At 55.3% G+C, this 15,251-nt stretch overlaps 1 protein-coding gene across 1 annotated transcript; it reads right to left on the bottom strand.

Annotated features, from left to right (window-relative positions):
* Positions 1-337: 337 nt before the first annotated feature.
* LOC103717798 (mannose/glucose-specific lectin-like) lies at positions 338-14,677 on the bottom strand. The gene is made up of 3 exons (XM_008806317.3): positions 14,626-14,677; positions 14,327-14,530; positions 338-738 (listed from the first exon to the last, which is right to left on the bottom strand). The coding sequence occupies exons 1-3, from the start codon at positions 14,626-14,628 to the stop codon at positions 496-498; spliced, it is 450 nt and encodes a 149-aa protein (XP_008804539.1). The 5' UTR covers positions 14,629-14,677; the 3' UTR covers positions 338-495.
* Positions 14,678-15,251: the final 574 nt, after the last annotated feature.

Raw genomic sequence — 15,251 nt, 5'->3', positions numbered from 1 at the left:
ATAGGGGCCTACTTCTTATTGTCCATAACATCCCTATTTATTATAAACAGATAAAGAAAATGTGCACATTTTGTAGGCCAAATCGAGAAGACAACAACATGCACGATTTGGCGATAGCAACTCTATTATTTATTATATTTTGGCATAGATCAAAAGCAGATATCCCATCCCATTGTAATGTAGAATAACTAGACAAAATTGGGCTTCCCTGTAAATCTTAGAATACGATACCAGGAATTAAATATATTCTCAAAGTTTAAATCCAAATGATGCCTCAAGCTTTCATCCATGCCCGTGCAATCTACAAGTAAAATTTAATAAGATAATAACATCGAGATTTCATCACACTTCCATTTATTTTCATAAAATAGATTAAAATTTAGCAAACATACATAGTTGGTAGCAGGGATCAAAGAGACAACTACAACCACATAGAGTTTGGAGATAGTATCTCCATTATTTATTACAATCCAATCCAAAGATAATTTGGAATAACTAGGCCGAAGTGGGCTTCAAGTAGAACCCAAGAGCATCAAGCCATTCGCCGGCACGTCCGAAGAAGCCAACAAAATTCCCACCATTCACAGGAACGGAGAAAGCAGTTCCTTCCTTCGTACCGAATGGCCCATAGGTGCCTTTGGTACTCACAAATGTAAGAGACTTTATGACGACGATGTCATCATAATTGCCATAATGACCGGATATAGCCGTAAGGTAACTGTCGGTTCCAAGATCAATCTATAAAACAAAAAGAAAAATTTAAGGTCAACTATATTATATCCATCTCGGGCCAAATAATTCAGAGACCATTTGAAGCACTTTTGACATCAAAAGCTCCAGATCAAATGCTTTAAAAGATACTAATAGGAACAATCCGTAACAGATATGTTCAAGATGTGGAATATTGACCTGTATCCATCCTGAATATAATATAGGTACACGTTAAAATACTAATTTGAACTCATCTAGAAATTTCTAAGTCGTCTAGAAAATTCTCTTGATAACACAATTTAAAAGAAATAATAATGATGATATCGATGATGATAATAATGAGATTAGTAGAGCATTCACATGCCACAATAAACGTAACGCTGGAGGGAACGAAAAACATTATAGTTTTTGAGTCCAAGAACATTGAGCTATGCATCCGTGGCAACCAGGTATTGGATTTTGTGGAGTTCATCAGCATAAAGTCTATTACTTTAATAATTATTGTTGCTGGAAATTGGACCCGGGGGCAATCTTCGGCCGAGGAGAGGGAGCGACTGTTAGTCCTCACGGCGGGGCGGCGGTCTGTCGGCGGGCGGCGTCCTCCGTCCGGGGCGGTCGGAGAGAAGGAACAGCAGGTCCTCGCAGCGGGGCGGCGATCCGTTGGCTGGCGGCGTCCTCCGTCCGGGTGCCTGCACACGAACCGGTGGCCGGGTTCTCCGGCGCCGGCCCTCCGACGCTCAAGTCAGGGAGGGGGCAAATAGTGGGGAGAAGGAGATAAACAGTGATTTTTGGGTGTATGAATGTTCCAATCCCCTCTTGAGAGGCCAAGGCTCCCCTTTATATGCGGGGGTCGGTTTACCTGTGATGTAACAGGGCGAGACCGTAGTACGGCTTGGCATGTTGTTCAGGTCGGCGCTCGGTCAGGCGAATCATTGCACTGATATCGGCGGTATGGCCGAGATCAGAGACTTATCATAGTCGACTAGACCCTGCTGGGTTGATTTGCCGTAGAGAGCTGGGGATCCGTAGATGTCAGGAGCCATGCGCATTTATTGTGGAGTAAGTCGGAGATCCGCATTTATTATGGAGTAAGCCGGAGATCCGCATTAATGGTGGAGTAAGCCGGAGATCCGCATTTATTGTTGAGTGTGCCGGAAGATTACAGCGGCCATACGCAATAAATGCCGGAGGGGTGTTAGAGTTCGGTCCTCGGACATCGGGGTTTCTCTTAGGTCGGAGGTTTCGGGGTCGGTCGTCTTGTGGCCGGGCGTTCCGAGGTCCGACGCTGACTTCGGCTGTCCGGGGTCGGAGGTTGTACGGCTTCTTAGGGGCATTTATGTCATTTGGGGGGAAACTTTATTCCCCCCAACACTACCCCCCGACTTCCGAGTTCGAGCGGCTTGTGGGGCTCGGACGTGGGAAGTAAAGTCTGTCACTAAGGTTGGGGGGAAGGTCTCGCCCGCCCCCTCGTGCTTTCCAGAGCTTTCATGGTGAGATGTGCGCCCTTTGGCGCCTCGAGGCTGCTTTATTCGGTGAGCTAATGATGGAGCTCGTATCATCATGCTTCTTGAATCGCCAGGATCATTTTACGGCGGATTAATGATGGGGGACCTCGAGCTCGTCGAGGCGGTGTCTCGATTCCGTAATCGACGTTTCTGGCTCATTAATGAGTGTGCCGTTACGGGGTTTGAAACGGACACGCGGCGCGACCCGAGGTCGGACGCTTTCGATTTCATGTTACTGGATCATAATTCCGAAGAAGTGGAGGCCTCATCGGGGCTCCACGTGTCCCAGATCTTATTAAACGAGGGGAGCGGGGGTTACGTCCGCTCGTTCCTCAAGACGATTTGATTCTGTGGACCCATGATGAGGCCCCGAGATCCGATGGGACAACGCTTCGATTTCGTATCCGATTTATTAAACCGGAGTGAATACGGTGCCTCGGCTTCCGAGGTCGACACGTGGCGCAACCCGGTCGGGGGGATGGGAACCGACCCCGTCGATCTGGGCCGTCAGGGGGGTCTATATAAACCCCACGAGTCTGCCCTAAAGGTCTTGTTTGGCTGCCTCTTATTTTCGTCGTCTTTCCCCCCTGCTTCCTCCCTCAGCTGAATCTCGCTGGTGGTGCCCGGAGCGATTTCCGGCAATGTCCAGTAGGTTTTCTTCCTGTTTTCACTAGGGTTTCCTCTTTTCTCCTCCTCGTCAACTTCCATTTTCTACTCTTAACTTTTGCTCCACTCTTCCGTGAGAATGGGTTCCGGTCCCGAAGAGGTTGGGTCGAGTCTGTCGGAAAAGGAGCTGGAGTTAATCCGCTCCCGTTTCTTCTTCCAGCCCGGGTTTCGCCTTGAAACCGCAGGGCCGGAAGACAGGGTGACGCAGCCGCCTCCAGGTCGGATCGCGGTTTACCGCGAGACACTTTGGGCGGGCCTGCGTTTTCCCGCCCATAAGTTCGTGAGCAACTTGCTGGCCGAGTACCAGCTCGTCCCGGCGCAGTTGGCTCCGAACTCATGGAGGACCATAATCGGGTTTTTATCCCTGTGCCTCGGGCACGGGATCCCGATTTCGGTAGGCCTTTTTCGCCGGTGTTTTCTGTTAAAGAAAAATCCGGCGGACGTAGGGTGGTTATATTTCGCCTTTCGGGGCGGTATGTCACTCTTCCGGGGCGCCCCTTCCTCGATTCACGAGTGGAAGAGGAAGTTTTTCTTTCTGGCGTCTGCGGCGCCTTGGGGGTTCGAGCCAAGGTGGGGACACCCTCGGCTGAAGGCCCTCAACAAACTCTCCGAGCCCACGGGGAGGGAGCTGAGGACCCTGGACTCTTTGCGAGCCCTCGGGAGGGGCAACGACCTGACCGAGCTCCTGCGGGAGGACGCCCTGGCGAGCGTGGGTCTGAGCTCGGCGCGCCCCGAGGGTAAGGGCGGTTGCATTATTCTATTTATTTATTTCTTGTTCTCCGTCTTTACGGTCACTGGTCTGACTCTTAACAAAATTCTTGATTTCAGATATTCCACGCATGCCGACCAGCAACACATCACTTTTCTCTCGCCTGAGGAGGCGAGAGGCCGAGGCCGGGGGTGCTGCGCCCCAGCCTCGGAAGAGGGCGAGGACGGACGGCGCTTCTTCGTCGGCCGGGACAAGTGGCCCCGAGGCGGGGGCCCCTGCAGCCGACCCGAGGCGGGAGCGGGTTGTTGGTGATGCGGGCCCGTCGGCCCCTCCTTGCCCTACCCCCCTTGCCCAGCGGGGGGAGCCGTCCGTGGTCCGGCCGCAGCAGCCAGGACCCGGGCTTACCCGAGGCACCGAGGCGAGCGGCTCCGGGACCTCGGGTTCGATCGTGCCGAGCTCTTCCCGGGCTTTCCGAGAAGAGTCGGTCGAGCCGGATTCTTCTATTCCCGAGGGGCGCTCGGCCTTTCAAGATGCCGAGGTCGCACGCTCCATGTTGCGGCGTGCGGTGCTTCCAGCGGACCGGGCCGTGTTCCGGGGTATTTCGCTGGAGGAGGTCGTCGGCAGTGCTTACTGCAACACCGCCCGGGTAAGCTTCCTTCTTAATTTCCCCGAGTTTTTAGCGTACATATGTGCTTTTCAACTCACAATACCCTCGTTTCTTTCTTTTCGGCATATTCTCGAGCTCGACACCATGGCGTTCATCGCCCATGGGTATCGGGAAAAGTTCAACAGCTCGGCCAGCAACTGGAGCCGGCCAAGAAAAGAGTCGCCGAGCTGGAGGCGGCGTTGGCCGCGGCCGAGGCTCGGTGGACAGCCACCGAGGCCGAGCGCCTTGCCATGGTGGGGGCGCTCGAGGAGGAGAAGGCGGCTCATGCCCTGACCAGGGCAACCATGCGCGGCACGGAGGCGCGCTTATGGGAGGTCCAGGCCAGGGTCGCGGCCCTCGAGTATGAGGAGGGGGTCTTCCGCCTCCGACTCGGGCAACTTGAGGCCCGGGAGAGGAGGGCCCTCGAACGAGCCGAGCATGCTGTGGAACTCTTCAAAGAGTCGCAAGAGTTCCGCGACATGTTGGAGGAGGAGACGGTCGACGGTTTCCTTCGAGGCTTCGAGAACTTCCGGGAGCAGGTGCGCCGGTACTGCCCTCAGTACGACTTCTCGACGGTCCGTCCGAGGGAGGACCGGGGCTGGGGGTCCGACGTGCAAGCCCTTCCTGCCATCCTGACGTCCGAGGCGGGAATATACGAGCAGGACCCTGCCGAGCCTTCGACGGGGGTAGCCGAGGCGGACGGTGTCATGGAGGCGGCTCCGGCGGCCGAGATCGACGCTGTCCCGGAGGCGGCGCCCGAAGCTCCTGCTCCCGGCCCCGAGCCTGTTCCGGAGGAAGATCATGAGGTCATCAATGTGCCGGATGACCCCCCGGATGTGGCTCCCGCCGCTTAGGACTTAGCATATTTTTCTTTTTCTTTTTCATTGTATCCGGGGTCGGCCCTTGAGTGGCCGACTTCCAATTTTGTAATTGGCCTTCCGGCCCTTTGTTAATGAAGAAATGTTTTTGTCATTCTGTGTTCATCTTTCCCTCTGTTGTCGTGGATGAGGCTAGAACCTTAGCTAACCGCCTCGACGACCTCTAACTTCGTATTTTAATCTTTGGGCTGCTTAACGAAGCTGCCCTTTTCCCTGGCTATATCTTAGCTGCCCTTCTCGGATTCCAGTCGTCTCGACCAAAAGGAGCTCCGAGCTTAGGTTTCTAGAAAATTTCTCTAAGTCCTATAACTCGGATCTTAGAGTCGTGGGAGTTGCCACGTTTGGCCTTTAGGAAAATCTTAAGGCACCGAGGTCGGGCCTTAGCCCTTCAAGTGGGACCGGAATAGGTCTATTCGTGCCGCTATTCGGGGAGTTTAGTCGGGTTTCCGAACTCAACTCCGAACCTCTCATAGGGAGCGCGGGCTAATAAACAAGTTATTGCCGAAGGTTTTCATAGTTATCGTTCTCGGACCCTGCCGAGATTTCGGTGAACAAGGCTGGGATTCCCAAAGATTGCCTTGGTACCTGTGCTTGGCTGGTACATTCGTGGCCGGGACCACTTTCTCAGCTGGACGTCGGAGTTTACTTAGAAGAGCCGAGTTGGGCCCTACTTTATGAAGCCTTAGTACGGATTGCGGAGACTTGACGAACAGAGCAGGCATAATGAAGTTGGGAGGTCGGTCTTAAGCCGACACAGCGAAGAAGCCCGGCTTTGGGGCAAAATAAGACTCCAACATTGGACGAGATCCCGCTCGGCAATATGTAGATAAAATTTGACAAGGAGGGCGTCTAGTTGGGTGTACCTCTTGCATTCTCGGGGTCATGCTTCGCATGGTGGAGTAGGTCGCTTCCCTTCCTCGTCGACCTCCGGAGTCATTTTTGACTTGTAAAAGGGGCTCGGGCTTCCCATGGACCCGGCGACTCCTGCCGGAGTTGAGAGGATCTGGGGAGGCTCTGTTGATTTGTAGCCCTTTTTGAGGTCGAGGGGGCTTAAGACCCTATGGTCGGACCTCGGAGCGCCTCAACCTTGGTCGAGGGATCTCACGTCAGGTCGGCGGGTTCGTGGACGCTTTGCTGACCTGTGATTCCTCCCGAGGTCGAGGGAGTCTGGTTCTCTACGGTCGACCCTCGGGGCATCCCGACCTTAGTCGAGGGATCGTTCGTCAGGTCGGCTGGTCTGGGCACGCTCTACCGACCGGCGACGCTTCCCGAGGTCGAGGGAGTCTGGTTCTCTACGGTCGACCCTCGGGGCATCCCGACCTTAGTCGAGGGATCGCTCGCTTCGGGGATCGGGGATCGTCGACCGCTCCCGGGGGTCCACTTTGTGGCGCCCCGGGTGGAGCCACCCTTTCCACCCCTCACGGCGCCTTCCCGAGGTCGAGGGAGTCTGGTTCTCTACGGTCGACCCTCGGGGCATCCCGACCTTAGTCGAGGGATCGTTCGTCAGGTCGGCTGGTCTGGGCACGCTCTACCGACCGGCGACGCTTCCCGAGGTCGAGGGAGTCTGGTTCTCTACGGTCGACCCTCGGGGCATCCCGACCTTAGTCGAGGGATCGCTCGCTTCGGGGATCGGGGATCGTCGACCGCTCCCGGGGGTCCACTTTGTGGCGCCCCGGGTGGAGCCACCCTTTCCACCCCTCACGGCGCCTTTCCGAGGTCGAGGGAGTCTGGTTCTCTACGGTCGACCCTCGGGGCATCCCGACCTTAGTCGAGGGATCGTTCGTCAGGTCGGCTGGTCTGGGCACGCTCTACCGACCGGCGACGCTTCCCGAGGTCGAGGGAGTCTGGTTCTCTACGGTCGACCATCGGGGCATCCCGACCTTAGTCGAGGGATCGCTCGCTTCGGGGATCGGGGATCGTCGACCGCTCCCGGGGGTCCACTTTGTGGCGCCCCGGGTGGAGCCACCCTTTCCACCCCTCACGGCGCCTTCCCGAGGTCGAGGGAGTCTGGTTCTCTACGATCGACCCTCGGGGCATCCCGACCTTAGTCGAGGAGGCGCTACGGGGGGCCGCGAAGGTACTACCCCGTTGTTGATGTCGAGCGCCACGGGGGACTGCGAAGGTACTACCCCGTCTTCCCGAAGTGTCGAGGGGTCTGGGCACGCACTGTCGACACTCGGGACATCTCGACCTTAGTCGAGGAATCTTGCACCAGTCGACGTTTCACCGTCCTGCGATTCTTCCCGAGGTCGAGGGAGTTTGGGACTCTACGGTCGAGCCTCGAGGCATCCCGATTTTGGCCGGGGAATCTGAGGATCACAGACGACCCAATATTAGAAGAGGATTACAGTCATCAAAATGAGAGAAATATTTGCAGAAAAAAGGAGCTGAGTCCATTATCCTGATTATCTTGAACCCCTTGGGGTTTCACTGGTAGTACATTCGTAAATTCTCGGAGTTCTAGCTTCATGGGATCAGAGTCCCTTCCAGGGACTTCAATTTGTACGCCCCTGGCCGTTGTACCCGGGCGATTTGATACGGTCCTTCCCAGTTTGGGGCGAGCTTTCCTTGCTCGGTTGGTTGAGAAGCCTCGGCTTTTCTGAGGACGAGGTCCCCTACTTTGAAGAGCTTGGGCTTAACTCTGGAGTTGTAGTATTGGGCCGTTCGCTGTTGATATCTTGCCATGCGCACCCGGGCGACCTCTCTTGTCTCTTCGACGAGGTCCAAATTGCTCCTGAGCTGGGAGGAATTGGTATCGGGGTCGTAATGCTCCACCCTCGGAGAAGGCAAGCCGATCTCCAATGGGATGACGGCCTCAATGCCGTATGCTAGGTTGAAGGGGGTCTCTCCCGTGGGCAGTCGGAACGTGGTCCGGTACGCCCAAAGGACATTGTACAAGTCCTCGACCCACTGTCCTTTGGACCGATCAAGCCTAGCTTTGAGTCCCTGCAAAATAGTTCGGTTAGTTACCTCAGTTTCCCCGTTTGTCTGGGGATGGGCAACCGAGGTGAAGCGATGATCAATGCCGAGCTCAGAGCAAAACTCCCTGAAATGAACATTGTCAAATTGTCGACCATTGTCAGATATAAGGATACGGGGTAGTCCGAATCGGCAGATTATAGACTTCCACACGAAGTCCCGCATCTTTTGCTCGGTGATCTGGGCAACAGGTTCGGCCTCGACCCATTTGGTGAAGTAGTCGATGGAGACGACCAGGAACTTTCTCTGTCCGGTGGCCAGGGGAAAGGGCCCCAGGATGTCGATCCCCCATTGGGCAAACGGCCAGGGGGCGATGATGGAGGTCAGCAGAGCTGAAGGTCGGCGCTGGATATTGGCGTTTCGTTAGCACCGATCGCACTTGCGGACGAAATCTGTTGCGTCCTTCTGGAGTGTGGGCCAGTAGTATCCCTGCCGCAGGATCTTATGGGCCAAGGCTCGACCCCCCAGGTGATTTCCGCAGATCCCTTCATGGACCTCTCGGAGGGCGTAGTCCGCCTCGGAGGGGCGGAGGCATCTGAGAAGGGGAGAAGTAAATGATCGTCGATAGAGTTTATTCTCGTACAAGACATACCGGGGAGCCTGGCGCTTGATTCGGCGAGCCTCCGTCTCGTCATGAGGTAGAGTTCCGTCCTGAAGATAGCAGACGAGCCCGTCGATCCAGCTTGGCTCGGAGTCGATGCACATAGTGGGCTCGGGTTCCTCCATGCTGGGGACCCGAAGATACTCGAGCGCTGTTCCCTTGGGAAGCTCGCTCATGCGGGAGGTGGCCAGTTTGGATAGCTGGTCTGCCCTGAGGTTTTCCGCTCTGGGAATATACTGAATATTGAAAGAATTCAGGGCAGATGTGAGTTCCCGCACCTTTTGGAGATACTTTTGCATGGATAGCTCTTTAGCTTCAAAATCTCCTTGGACCTGGTTCACCACCAGCTGGGAGTCGCTGAAGGCCGTCAGGTCTCCCACTTTTAGTTCTTTCGCCAGCTTGAGCCCGGCGATGAGAGCCTCATACTCGGCCTCATTGTTCGAGGCCGGGAACTCGAGGCGCAGAGCTTGCTCGGCCACCACTCCATCTGGACTGGTGAGGATAAGTCCGGCCCCGCTGCCCCCCGGGGTCGAAGACCCATCCGAGTGCAGGACCCATGGCTGCTTCGGGGTCTCCTCCACGGACTCAGATGGCGGCTCGGGGTCGTCCGGAAGGGTGAACTCCACGATGAAGTCAGCGAGTATCTGAGCTTTGATAGCCGGCCTGGGCCGATATTCTAGGTCGAATTCCCCGAGCTCGACCGCCCATTTGGCGATCCTCCCCGCACGATCCGACCTCTGCAATATCTGCTTCATAGGCTGGTCGGTTAATATAGCTATCGTGTGGGCTTGGAAGTAAGGCCTGAGTCTCCGAGCCGAGATGATGAGAGCGAAGATGGTCTTCTCAAGTTTAGAATATCGGGTCTCAGCATCCCTGAGAACCCGGCTGGTGTAATAGACCGGCTTTTGGAGCTTGTCTTCTTCCCGGACGAGGACCGAGCTTACTGCAGCTGGGGAGACGGCCAGATATAAGTAAAGAATTTCGCCCTTCTGGGGCTTGGTGAGCAGCGGGGGAGAGGCCAGAAGGCTCCGAAGCTCTTCAAAGGCTTGCTGGCATTCTTCTGTCCACCGAAAGTCTTTCGGCCGTTTGAGGCTCTTGAAGAAGGGGAGGCAACGCTCGGCTGATCGAGAAACAAACCTTCCCAGGGCGGCTACCCGCCCCGCGAGCCGCTGCACCTCCTTAACTGTCTTTGGAGGCGACATCTCTTGCAGTGCCCGGATTTTCTCCGGGTTGGCTTCAATTCCGCGTTGGGTCACTATGAAACCCAGGAACTTGCCCGAGGTGACCCCGAACGCGCACTTCGCCGGATTGAGTTTCATTTGGTATTTTCTGAGCTTGGCGAATGTCTCGTTGAGATCGGCTATGTGGTGTTCCGCCGCTTGGCTCTTTACCAGCATGTCGTCCACATAGACTTCCATGTTCCGGCCGATCTGGTCTTTAAAGATTTGGCTGACCAGTCTCTGATAGGTGGCTCCAGCGTTTTTCAGGCCAAAGGGCATCACCTTGTAGCAGTAGGTGCCCTTGTCGGTGATGAAGGCCGTCTTCTCCTCGTCTTCTGGCGCCATTCGGATTTGGTTGTATCCTGAAAAGGCGTCCATAAAAGTTAGCAGTTGGTGTCCTGAAGTGGAGTCGACGAGCTGGTCGATGCTCGGGAGAGGGAAGCTGTCTTTTGGGCAGGCCTTGTTCAGGTCGGTGTAGTCCACGCACATACGCCATTTTCCGTTGGCCTTCTTTACGAGGACTACGTTGGCGAGCCAATCCGGGTAGGAGACCTCCAGGATGAAGCCGGCTCCGAGGAGTTTGTCCACCTCCTCGGCCGCAGCTCGTTGTCGCTCAGGGGCGGAGCCTCTTTTCTTCTGCTTTACAGGCCTGCTGGTTGGCCTCACCTGGAGTCGGTGGACCATGACCTCGGGGTCAATTCCTGGCACGTCCGCGGGCGACCAGGCGAAGACGTCAGCGTTGTCCCGCAGGAGGCTGACGAGGCGATTCCTCTCATGGGCGCCGAGGCCGGAGCCAACCTGCACGGTTAGCTCGGGAAAATTTTCTTGTAGTGGGATTTGAATAAGGAGCTCACCGGGCTCTACTTGCTTCTTCCAGAGAGTGTCCCTCGCATCGAGGGTTTCTATGGGCAGTGAAGGGCCCATCGGGCGGTCTGGTGCCTCGGCTGGTTGCTTTACTGTGTGGGCCGCCACGTAGCATTGCTTGGCGACCAGTTGGTCTCCGCGGACCTCGCCCACTCCTTGGCCGGTGGGGAACCGCATGAGCAAATGGCGAGTTGAAACCACGGCTCGAAGGGCGTTTAACCCTGGGCGCCCAAGGATGGCGTTGTAGACCGAGGGCAGACGGACCACCAGGAAGTCCATCCTCACAGTGCTCTCCCGGGGGGCGAGGCCAACTGTGACAAGGAAGCTAGCCTCACCTTCAACCGGGACCGCATCTCCGGTAAACCCGACCAGCGGGGCATTGATTCTCCGGAGGTGTCCTTCTGTCAACCCCATTTTTTGGTAGGCATGGTAGTACAAAATGTTGGCTGAGCTTCCATTGTCAACTAGGACACGCTTTACATCAAACCTATTTACAATCATTGAGATGACCACAGCGTCATCGTGAGGCGTCTCGACCCCTTCTAAGTCCTCGTCCGAGAACGAGATGACTTCATCAGTGCGTGGGCGCTTCGGGGGTGCTCCCTGGGCGGCTGTTCCTGCCGAGGTCCGCCCAATCATGTTGATGGTGCCGGCGATAGGCCTGTTGCCGCCAGGATTTTCGGTTGGTGCGACATTCTCCGCCGGCCTCCTTTCCTCATGTCGGTTCCTCACGAACCGGTTGAGTACTCCCCGTCTGATGAGCTTCTATCTCGTCCCGGAGTTGGAAGCAGTCCTCCGTGTCGTGCCCGCGATCTCGGTGGAAGCGGCAGTACTTCCTGGAATTTCGGGGAAATCCCGTGTCTCGCATAGGAGGCGGGGGTCGGAAGAAGTCCCGACCCTCAATTTCCATCAGGATCTCGGCCCGAGGAGCATTGACGGGTGTATAGTTCTCGTACCTCGCCTGGTACGTCCGGGGCCGTGGTGGAGACCTCGGACGAGGAGGTGTCCTCTGCTGAGGTCGCCCCTGCTGACGGGGCGGGCTCCTTAGTCTGGGGAGATTCTTCTCTCGGCGGGGAGACCGGCTCCTTTGTCGACCGCGCTCCTCGCGGCGCTTCTTCCGCTTCTTCGAGGTGGGCTCGATTGCCCCCCGCCTGGAGGCAACTGCCTCCTCGGCCTTGGCGTACTTCCGGGCTCGGGCCAGCATTTCGGTGAAGTCGGCCGGGAAGCTCTTCTCGATGGAGAAGAGGAATCGGTAGGAGCGGACCCCAGTCTTCAGAGCCGACATGGCTATCGATTGGTCTAGCTCGCGAACCTCCCATGTGGCGGCGGTAAAGCGGTCCAGGTACTCTTTGAGGGACTCCCCCTCCTTCTGCTTGATGTCCAGGAGGGAGTCTGATGTCCGTCGCTGGCGCCGGCTGGCAGCAAAGTTGGTGGCGAACTGCCTGCCGAGCTGCTCAAAAGAGGACACCGTGTTCGGCTTCAGACCAGAGAACCAAAGCCGAGCGGTCCCTCGGAGGGTTGCTGGGAAGGCCTTGCAGAGTATGGCCTCCGAGGACCCTTGTAGGGCCATGAGGGCCCGATAACTCTCCAAGTGGTCAAGGGGGTCGGTGATTCCGCTGTAGGGCTCCACCTGAGGCATTTTGAACCTCGCGGGAACTGGCTCGTCCTCGATCTGGCGGGAGAAGGGGGACTTGGTAGTGAACTCAAAGCCCCCTTCCTGTCTTGCCTTCTTGCTGTGGAGCGCCGCAATCTGGCGCTCCAGATGCTCGACTTTTCGGTCGAGCTCCCCCACCCGTGGGATTGTCGCTGTGGTTTGCGCCAGCTCACGGTGATCCGGGGCTGACTCCGCCTCAGAAAGTTGGGGTCTCCGGTCGAAACCTTCTCCCGGTAACTCTCTCCGGGGAGAAGCTCGTTCTCCATTGTTAGCTCTGGAGGAACCATGCAAATTTTGGCTGGGGAGAACCGGGCCATTGGAGAGACACTCCGGCGGGGCCTGGGCCTGCGGGGGAAGTGCCGGTAAAGCCTCCACGCGCCGCAGGCCCTGAACGGCGGCGGCCAGGGCCTGGACTTGCTGTACCAGGGCATTGAACTGTTCCGGCTGGACCTGAGGAGCTGGGTCAGCCGGAGTTGGAGAATTCTGGACGGAGTGTCCAGGACTTTGCGGGGGACGCCGGGAGACGTTAGAGGCTCCCTTACTTCTCAACTTCATGACTGCTACTCGGACCCTTCCTCTAGCGCCAACTGTTGCTGGAAATTGGACCCGGGGGCAATCTTCGGCCGAGGAGAGGGAGCGACTGTTAGTCCTCACGGCGGGGCGGCGGTCTGTCGGCGGGCGGCTTCCTCCGTCCGGGGCGGTCGGAGAGAAGGAACAGCAGGTCCTCGCAGCGGGGCGGCGATCCGTTGGCTGGCGGCGTCCTCCGTCCGGGTGCCTGCACACGAACCGGTGGCCGGGTTCTCCGGCGCCGGCCCTCCGACGCTCAAGTCAGGGAGGGGGCAAATAGTGGGGAGAAGGAGATAAACAGTGATTTTTGGGTGTATGAATGTTCCAATCCCCTCTTGAGAGGCCAAGGCTCCCCTTTATATGCGGGGGTCGGTTTACCTGTGATGTAACAGGGCGAGACCGTAGTACGGCTTGGCATGTTGTTCAGGTCGGCGCTCGGTCAGGCGAATCATTGCACTGATGTCGGCGGTATGGCCGAGATCAGAGACTTATCATAGTCGACTAGACCCTGCTGGGTTGATTTGCCGTGGAGAGCTGGGGATCCGTAGATGTCAGGAGCCATGCGCATTTATTGTGGAGTAAGTCGGAGATCCGCATTTATTATGGAGTAAGCCGGAGATCCGCATTAATGGTGGAGTAAGCCGGAGATCCGCATTTATTGTTGAGTGTGCCGGAAGATTACAGCGGCCATACGCAATAAATGCCGGAGGGGTGTTAGAGTTCGGTCCTCGGACATCGGGGTTTTTCTTAGGTCGGAGGTTTCGGGGTCGGTCGTCTTGTGGCCGGGCGTTCCGAGGTCCGACGCTGACTTCGGCTGTCCGGGGTCGGAGGTTGTACGGCTTCTTAGGGGCATTTATGTCATTTGGGGGGAAACTTTATTCCCCCCAACAATTATATACATTGCCGAAGCAGGTTTTATTGCAGTCGGATAAATTACCGACGTATTGATTATCCTTAGTGAAATGCAGCATTGAAAAGTGGAGGCGAGAATATATACTGTGAAGTACACAGATTACTACTTCGAAAACAACAAAGCTCACTCAATCAGTATCACCATCAGAGTCGCATGTAATCCTCCTTTTTATTTTTCCTTCTTCAGAAGATATATACCAATGTTCGTTGATATTTAATTCGAAGGATGCATGCGTTTAATGAGATTGTTCATCCAAGCGATTGCTTCCATAATATTTATTTATTTATATTTGTTAAAACATAGAGATGGTGGCAAGCCTTGTCGACATGACTGCCATATCTATTAGTAAGAAACTAATTTTATTGTTAAAAAATTATATGAGATTAGAGGGGGGAAAATCTTAGAGTAAGTACCTCCGTAGACTTGCCTCCGGTCCCTCCATATGTAGGGGACCAACGGACTAACTCGCCATCGATATACTGGAAGGTAATTGAATCAACAACATCTCCCGAGCTAATTTTGATTTTGGTGATCGCTCGAGCATTCTGAAACGACCATGCAGTACCACCAGATCCACCCCACGGCCCTAACGCAATGGTACCATCCTCTATGCTGGCCTGCAACAGTAGACATACTAACTTTAGTTGAAGTAATAACATAAAATGAACTACTGATGATGAAATTAGCTCCACCAGAAGATGTTGAGCCCCACCATTGAGAAGTTGTGCTAACTACAAAATGGTTTCCTCTCCTTGGTTTTGATGGAGGAGCAATTGAAGGGATGGTGGGTATTTATAGACACAAGGACGTGCATGCAGGCGTAAGTTGAACTTTCTTTTTTGGTTCCGTACAACTGGATCGTGATAGGATCATCCGCTTTGAAATCTCAGAGCGTTCGAAATTACGTCATTCGTCCACCTGCACTTATCTGGAAGCGGATAGGATTTGATTATACGGTCGGCAGGCGCCAAGGAAGATTTACCCTTCTTTCTTGTGTTGGATACAACCTCGACCCATATCAGCCACGTGAGAAACGGTCCGGTACCTGACAAAATCGCGGAATATCAATCCGGCCACCCACCGTGTCTTCGTGTTTAAATTTTTTGGGTGCAAGTATCAAAGAGCATGGGCCACGTGAGAGTGTAAGCACCGTTGCAAGCACCGTCGAGAAGAATCCATCGGTTGAAAAAGACCGCGCTGGGTGACGTTCTTGGAAGGAGGCCATGCCCTCGTTATACTCAAAAACAAATAGTGATCCATGTAACGTGATGCACGATGCACGTGGGATTTGGAAAATTGAAGAATTAGAATTTTAAAATTTTAATCCAATCTTCCAAT

This window comes from Phoenix dactylifera, chromosome 16, assembly GCF_009389715.1.
Source record: "Phoenix dactylifera cultivar Barhee BC4 chromosome 16, palm_55x_up_171113_PBpolish2nd_filt_p, whole genome shotgun sequence".
In the NCBI taxonomy this organism is placed as follows: Eukaryota; Viridiplantae; Streptophyta; class Magnoliopsida; order Arecales; family Arecaceae; genus Phoenix; species Phoenix dactylifera.
Note: the sequence above shows the minus strand (reverse complement) of the source record. Positions and strands in the feature narration are given on the sequence as shown.